Source organism: Drosophila sechellia, chromosome 3R, assembly GCF_004382195.2.
Source record: "Drosophila sechellia strain sech25 chromosome 3R, ASM438219v1, whole genome shotgun sequence".
In the NCBI taxonomy this organism is placed as follows: Eukaryota; Metazoa; Arthropoda; class Insecta; order Diptera; family Drosophilidae; genus Drosophila; species Drosophila sechellia.
The window spans coordinates 21,587,214-21,595,193 of NC_045952.1; the positions used below are offsets into that span (position 1 = coordinate 21,587,214).

At 48.3% G+C, this 7,980-nt stretch overlaps 1 protein-coding gene across 1 annotated transcript; it reads right to left on the reverse strand.

The window, feature by feature from the left end:
- Positions 1-153: 153 nt before the first annotated feature.
- LOC6607519 lies at positions 154-5,623 on the reverse strand. The gene is made up of 3 exons (XM_032722649.1): positions 3,878-5,623; positions 2,734-2,895; positions 154-1,477 (listed from the first exon to the last, which is right to left on the reverse strand). Exons 1-3 carry the CDS (start codon positions 5,372-5,374, stop codon positions 569-571), a joined length of 2,568 nt encoding a protein of 855 aa, XP_032578540.1. The 5' UTR covers positions 5,375-5,623; the 3' UTR covers positions 154-568.
- Positions 5,624-7,980: the final 2,357 nt, after the last annotated feature.

A 7,980-nucleotide genomic window follows, 5' to 3' on the forward strand; every position in this document is an offset into this window, starting at 1 on the left:
AAAAGCCATGAAGTTAATCTTATTTTGAAACACCGATCTCCAATAAAAAAACACTCGTTAAACTTACACTTTTATAAAGCACCGCTTTAATTTGCTTTAATCCAATTCATTAACATTGCCCACAATCTATCATTGACTTTTTTGTGATCCATACATTAGCATGTTTTGCCAAGTAATTAAAATGAATATTTAAATAAAATTAAATATTCAAATGCAGTTGGTAAGAAAAAAGTATGCAAATTAAATTATTTATTGTGGCCAATAAGTTTGTTGACAAACTTTAACAATCCAATTACAAGTAGTAATTAGCCAAAACTATTCTAGTTAAATATATACGATTGGGAAGAGTTTGGGAAGACGCGACTAATCACTGGATTGTGTTTTCAAATTCAGGAACGTTTCTTTTGGCGAGGCTTAATCCACTACTTAACTTTAGTATATATACAGGCATGTAGACTTACTTAATGGTAGGCATTCTTATAAGGGCTCAGGCACTGAGATCTTTGGGCATTGAATCGCTGACTTTTCCAGTTGGGCATCTTTAATTTGGTCTAAGGACTAAGCTAACTTAAATGAACTGCGGGAAGTCCAGCATGTCGAAGCTGTTGTCAAACTCGGGCTGCAAATGGAAATTAGCCGGGGGCTGTGGGCTTTTGCATGGCGGCTCGTAGACATCCGTCAGATACTTTGTCACGTACTCGAACGACACAAACTCGCTCAAGTGGCATTTGCTGTCGCCATTGGCGCGGCCATTATTGTTGGCCAGGCTAATTCCATTAGCAGATGTGGCTGGCGTACCTGTGGGCTTCGCCGTCGTCAGCAATTGCTCGAGTTCGCTTAATTGATTAATATTCGCATTGTAACGGTTATTGTTGCTGTTACTGTTACTGCTGCCGCCACCGCTGCAAACGCTCAGCACTTCCGTTTCCGGTGCGGGCGCCATGTTGCCACTGCCATATGTTACTGTTGCCGTTGTTGTTGCTGTTGTAGCCGTTGCGGTTGGCAGTGTTGCAGGTCCTGCAGGACCTCCGCTCTGATTGTGCTCGATGATGACAATGCAATTTGACAACTCATTAAAGTTCATTGAATTGTTATTAGCTGCAACACCGGTGCCGCAATTGCTGCGGTCTGTCGTCCTGTCGTTTTCGGGCTGATGCTGCTGCTGCTGTTGATGCTGCTGCAGCAGCAATGCCTCGCTACAACTATTGCTGCGGTGTTGTCGCTGATCCCCCGGAGCACTTGGCACGGCCACGCCCCCGCCCGCACCCACGCCCCTTTGCACCAGTGCCGACTCGGAGTGACGGCGAGTTTTGGCCGCCTTCTTTGGACCGGAGGGCGGTACGGAGGCGCCGCCGGCAGATTTGCGGCGCAGCTGTCCGTTGGCGTTGCGCAGCGCGTGGTTCTTGACATGTTTGCGGAGGCTGGAGGGATCCGTGTAGCGCTTGGTGCATCCTGGCAGCTGGCAGGCATACGGTTTCTGTACCAAATAGAGCGAGAATCGGTAGAGCGTTGCGTTAGTACTAGTGCGTTAGTATTTGCCTCAGATGCGAGTTCGCATCAAACCGCAGCGGCTCAGTGCCGATGCCGAAAACTATGCAATTGATTTCTCCCATTCGCCCTGCAGGCGCTCCTAACTCACTCACACTCACGCACACCCGCACATGGCACTCACACACCCATACAAACGTTCGCCAGCTAACAGATGGGCCAGCGTATTTGCCAAGTCAAATCGTTTTGAAATGTCATGCTGCATTTTGTTTATTCTGGCCAGGCAGCAGCCGCTGGCCGAAAGCGACAACAGCAAGGGGCAGTGCACTCGAAAAAGGACCTTTATTAACTTGGAAAGTGGCATTTGTCTTGGAGAACAAGCTTAAATCTTAGAAATTAATCAATTGTTTTAGTTTTATAAAAAAAAGTATACCTACTGCATAAATGTATGCACTGCAATAACTATGGAAACTATCTTAAGCGTGAAGAATTTCTATTTGAAACACCCATTTCTCTGAGTGTGCCGCAAGCATTGGCAGCCGCGCCAGGCCAACACACATTGTATCCTTTTGTGATCCTGATTGGCTGCCCTGCCCCTTCAGCTAGGCAACGAAAGTAACTCGTTTAGTTTATTCGATTTGCCTGCCGCGGTTGTTGCTGTTCTGGCCATTGCTGCTGGCTGAATCGCTGGCCTTTTCAGCTGGTTTTGACCTTTTTTCCGGTTGTCGTACGCGCTGACGCGGCTGCTGTTAGTCCCTGCCCCTGTTCTTGCCCCACCACCGTACACCCTTCCGTATTCCGATTGCGATTCCTATTCGGATTCGTAGTCCTATTCCAGCTGCTGTTACTTTGGCCATCGGCCACCGCTCGCTCTCACGGATACAGCACACACGCAAAACTATAAATCACTCAGGCAGCGAAATGCGAAATGTGCACATGTCATGCTGGCAGCAGCAACAGTGGCTCCTCCTTCGACAATTTTCTCTCTCTCGTTTCTTTTTTTTTGTTTTGCAGAGTGGCTCCTGGTTGGGCCGCTAAGCGCCTTGGAGTCCATTAAATCTTAAAGCCGCTCCACGCTCGTCCGGCGAAGCCCCAGCTGCATCTTTTGCATCCGCGAGCTCTTCAATTTCCTTTTGACACGCACTGCAAATTGCTGGGACCCCAGAGAAAAGGCCAACCCAACCCATCCCGGCACCGCCCACTCATTCAGCCGCACTCATATGCATAGCATATGGGGATACTCACCGTATCGTAGTGGGTCCTTTGATGTTTCGCCCGATCCGAGCTATTGCTGAACGCTTTGAGGCAACCTTTATACTGGCAGCCATAAGGCCGCTCGCCCGTGTGCGAGCGTTGATGAATTTTCAAATTTTCCAAACGCGAGAATGCTTTATTGCAGCCGGGAAACTGTAATGGAAAAACAAAAAGGTGCAAAGGTGTCATCGAAAATTGCAATTACCAAGGGTGGGAGGGCAGGGGATTTTTGCAAGGAATGGCGAAAGGGATAACGCAAGAGGCACTGGAAGGACGCATAAAATTGTGACCTCGCAGCAGATGCTGCTACTGTTGCCGCTGACGCCCGCAGGTGTTGCACGTAGTAGCCCCGCCCACTCGCAACACTCGACCACTCCACCTGAAAAGGTGCAAATTACGTTTTTGCAACAGAAACAGTAAGAGAAACCGAAACAGACACAGAAACATGTGTAATGGCAAATGGCAGCTGGAGCAGCATCAGTGGGCCAAGTTGATGATATCCGAGCCAATTTAATCGAAAAAAAGCCGGCAAGAATCCATCAATTACTCAAAAATCAAAACGAAAGAGCATGGCAAAGGGCAGGGATAGAAGCTGTAGGCGAGTGTTGGCCCTAATAACATTACCAGCAACTCCATTTCAAGTGGACTCCGGATTCCGTCTGGATCCCGCCTCGCAGCTCTCGCCTCGCCCTGTCAATTTCTGTGATTGCCCTGCGCCGCACAATTCATCATCCCAGCGATGGCGCATCAAATGTCAACACGTGCATGATACCATACTAGACCATCCACGATGCCACACAAACAAAAAGGAAAGCGAAACGCACAAAATGGGATCCTCCGGCGGAAAAGTCGTGTTTGGACGCATAAACAAATGCGCCAGCTGCGGCCAGGGGAAAAAAATGGATAAAATCCAAATCTATTGTTTGATGTTTGAAAAATGATATTCTATGAGGGATTGAAAAGGTTGGTAAACAGAGAGAAAGTATACACATGTATCTCAATCGATGGATTCCCCCGAACAGAGTTGCCATTTTTCTTCTAAACAAAAAAAATATTCTACAAGGAAATCTCCTAGCCAGTCATTGGGTTCAAATGGGTTTTGGTGCTGCTTATAGAGTCATCATTTCATCCTTACCGGACATTTGTTGGGCTTCTCGCCGCTGTGGACTCGCATGTGGATGAGCAGCTTGTAGCGGGCATTGAAGGGCTTGTAGCGCCTGGGGCAGTCCAGCCAGAAGCAGGAGAAGTCCTCACCCTTGCGCACGTCCACATGGCACTTCTCGATGTGCTCGACGAAGGCCTGTTGGTGCGGGAACTCCTCGTCGCATCCCGTCCAGCGGCAGATGAGTGGGATGGCCTCGTTCTCTGGCTCCGCCTCGGGATCGCAGCAGGTTGAATCTGGCTTTGGATCACTTTCCGCCGGCGGGGCAAACACGTCGTTGTCCAGGTCATCCTCCTCCTCGTTGTAGTTCTCGTCATCGTCACTGTCCAGGTTCCGGAACTCCTCGGCCTTAATGAACTCATCCGATAGATAGTTGACCAGATCGTCCTTGCAGCTCTGTGTTCGCTGTTCCTGCCCATGTGGCTGCTGCAGTTGCTCCTGCTGCTGTTGCAACTGTTGCTGCTGCATATGATGCTGAAGGAACTGCTGCTGCTCGCCCAACATCAGTTCATCCAGTTCATCGATGGTCCAGATGGCCTTGTGCTCGCGATTGGGCTTCTCGACGACCTGTGCCATGTTGTTGTGGTAGTTCTCCGTGGAATACCCCGATCCCTGCTGGTAGAGATTCGCGTAATCCTCGTAGTTGCTGGCGCACATGGGAATGCATTTGGGGGTGCCGAAGGTGGAGTTCATCGATGGTAGTTTCGCCGGCGAGGCCTCCTCTTTGACCTGCTCCTCGAACACGTTCCCCAACTTCGGGGATGCGGCACTCGATGATGCGGCCGCTGAAATCTCGCCGAGATTGAAGTTCAGCCAGGCGTCGAGGTGCGGTGATGAGCACGGTGATTGGTTTTTCGATTGGCAATTAATCTCGTCGTAATTAAAATAATCGATATCCAGATTAATGGAGTCATTCGCCGGCTGCACGGCATACTGACTGCTCTGTGCACTGCACGGTGTGTATGGTGTGTAAGGGGTATATGGGGTATATGGCGTCTGTGGATGTTGCAGCATGCCGGGCACTTCGAACTCGCCAGTCAGACGCGCTATGTCCTCCGGCTCGAAGCGGAAGATGTCCTCGCGATTCAGCTGCGTATACTGTCCCTGCTGATAGGGCATTCCCGTGTTTTCCGCCGCAGCGCAGACAATGTCATCCTGATCCGAATCCTGCTGCTGATCCTGGCCAGCATAGTTGTGGCAGTCGCTGAACACGGAGTTCGGTGTCTCGGCGGCGAAGCAGAGGTGTGAGAAGTCCGGAAACTGCAGCTCACCGCAGGCGTAACTTTCATTCGTTTCCACCTTGGCTCCCGGCACTCGGAACATTTCCCGCTCCCCAGTATTGGCTGTTATATTGGCACTCAGCGGGGGCGACATGAAGCCGCCGTAGCAACTGGCCGACTCCTTGCCAGAAATCGACGACGTCTTGACGTACATGCCGCCACTTTGGCTGGTCTTCAGCGAGGATGACATAGTATATTTTGGTGGCTCTGTCTCTGGTGATTTGCTGTCGTCCGTTCTTCTGGGCCGGCCGCTTTCACTTTCGCATTTCCGGCAGTTGTCTGGGAAGATTGCCAATATTTTGTAGGTTCGGTTCTCTTTTTTTTTTGTGTTTTACGGCCACCGAACGCGGGAAATCCCAAGAAAATCAAACACTCAAACACACACGTAAGTCCGAGGATTTCTTAGGTATCTATATAGTTCAACACTAGCGATGTTCACGCCACCGCGATCTGGCTGACAATAAACCGGAGAGCTGCTGCCGCACGATATTTAAACGCCCGGAACGGGATGTTCCACGGGTGAGGGAATGGGAACGGGATCGGGAACGTGGAGCGTTGGATCCTGCCTCTGCCGCTGCCGCAGTTGACGCAGTTCTGGGCGATCTCTGCCCGCTTTTCCTTCGTCTTTGGCACGCACATGTGCTACCGCCGCTGCCGCAGTCAGCGCGGACGTCCCTCCACCTCACCCCTAGCACCCATCACTTTGGACCCCCTTCCACCATAGGTTTTTCCTCTTGTTTTAGTCGCAGTGCTGCCCGTTGTGGTTGTTGTTCTTGTTAATACTGTTATTTTAGGCCTATGTTTGCGTATAGAAATTATGCGTAAACTACAACGAGTGCCCTGTGGGAAATGGGAGCATTACGTAGAAGAATGAAAGTTAAATGTAACATAAAAATATTACATTAATTTTATAGAGATTTTTCTACAGTAATTTACTTTCTATATTCTCAATAAATGCATTTATTAACACTGAAATTATACATGAGTAATCAAATTTCATGTAAAAAGTAGTAATAACTTTTGAGCCGAGAAGTACAGATGATCCTGAATTCGTTTTCTAAGTTTCGTATTACTAAGATAGACTATATTTTTACTTCTAAAACTTACAAATATTTTTTATATATTTTTAAAATATATTTCAAGTGCCTAAAACCGACCTAATTGGAGCATTCTACTTTGACATCCCATCGTCGCATTTTCCACAGTGCACTTGACCGTGGCAGTGTCGCTGTGCTGCGTTTTCGTGATCTGCTGGATCCTCAGCCCATTTCCCCGATCCAGCAGATTTCCCCGCCCATTTTCCATTCGCAGCCGTGCTGCACTGTGCGATCTTGTTGTTGCACACATGGTGTGCAAGTGTGCGCTGCCCTTCTTCTTGTTTGTGTTGCAGTTGCAGCTAGGCTGTCGAATGTTTTAGCACTATTTTTTATTGCCACATAATTCTCGTTCTTCTCTCCGTTTTTGCTGCGCCGAGAGAGGCGGATTCGGAATCACCAGGCGGGCGTAAGTACTGTACTACATACATGGGCTATATTTATTGTGGCAACTCATTTGCCAGTGCGACAAATAGCGCTGCACATCGCATGCACTCGCTTCTCCAGTGCATCATCATCTTGTAGAATGTATCTCAAAGATCGCGCTCTCTGCGCGCTATTTTTAGCGCATTTAGCTCGTCCGCTAATGCCTGACAATATGTTTTTAATTTACGCCACAAAAATGCAATTGCAAAACTATTTGTTGTTCCCCTCTCCAATGGCAGCACTGAATATTGTCCTAGGTCCTCGAGTGCATTGCCCATAGTGGCTGCAATTGCGATAGTGACGTTTCCGGAGCATGAGTCAGTTTCCTTTCATCCACATCCACATCCATTTCCATGTCCCATAACCCATTCCCTATCCCTTTTCTTTTTTTTTTTTTTTGTGGCCAACGCGGCACTTCATCATTAAATGATGCCATCTCCCTATAATCGCCATATATTTTTTATGATTTTTGGCAAGCGTCGCGATTTGGCGCACGTTCACCCGAATGCGATGATTGTGGGGTCTCTTCTCTTTTTTGCTGTTTTGGGGCGTTTTGTTTGGATCGGCTGGGCTGGTGTGGTCTGGGCTAGTCTGAGGTTGGCATAGGTTGGCAGCTGCCCCTGCCAGGGGGCTTCTGTTCTCGACCCGAAACGCGTCAAGTCAATTCAGAAACGTTTAACACACAATTCCTGCCACTTGCGCGCTCGTCATTTGCGAATCGGTCGGCGGAGGGCTGGCCAAAATATTGGGCTTCTGGCCAAAACTGTGCGGCCACCGCCTTTGTTGTCGCACAATTGCGACAACTTACATCATTCTTAAAATTAGGCGATTTTGACAGCACTTTTTCGCGTCGAGTGCACTGCGAGAAAAGTAGTAAGTAGAATGAGAAAAAATTAGATGCTAAGGAAATATTTAAGGCAAAACACAAACTATTCAATCAATTCTGATAGCTCAAGTAACATACATCATATCATATTGAAAAGTATAACTTTCTTTTTAGATATTTACAAATTCTTTCAAGTGCATCCTAGTCGCCTTTTTGGCCAAGACCTATAGACCGGATGCCAATGCGAGTTGATGTTTTTATGAGTGGCGATGACGCGCGGCGACGTTTCTTGGGAAAACACTCGCCCATTTCCGCTGGTGATTATCAATTTTCCCAGATTTAAGGTAATTTTTCTTGTGCGTGGGCAGCGCTGCGCTGTCGTCCAATTTATGATTTGTCTGGCCCAAGATTCGATTTCAATTAAATGTGCGAGTGAATCACTATCGCCTG

Excerpts from the sequence above, each read along its gene's own strand:
- LOC6607519 (XM_032722649.1), bottom strand. The coding sequence starts at position 5,374 with ATGTCATCCTCGCTGAAGACCAGCCAAAGTGGCGGCATGTACGTCAAG. Across the intron at positions 2,896-3,877 it reads AGAAGCCCAACAAATGTCCG|TTTCCCGGCTGCAATAAAGC; the intron begins GTAAGGATGAAA and ends TTTCCATTACAG. Across the intron at positions 1,478-2,733 it reads AAAGGACCCACTACGATACG|AAACCGTATGCCTGCCAGCT; the intron begins GTGAGTATCCCC and ends TATTTGGTACAG.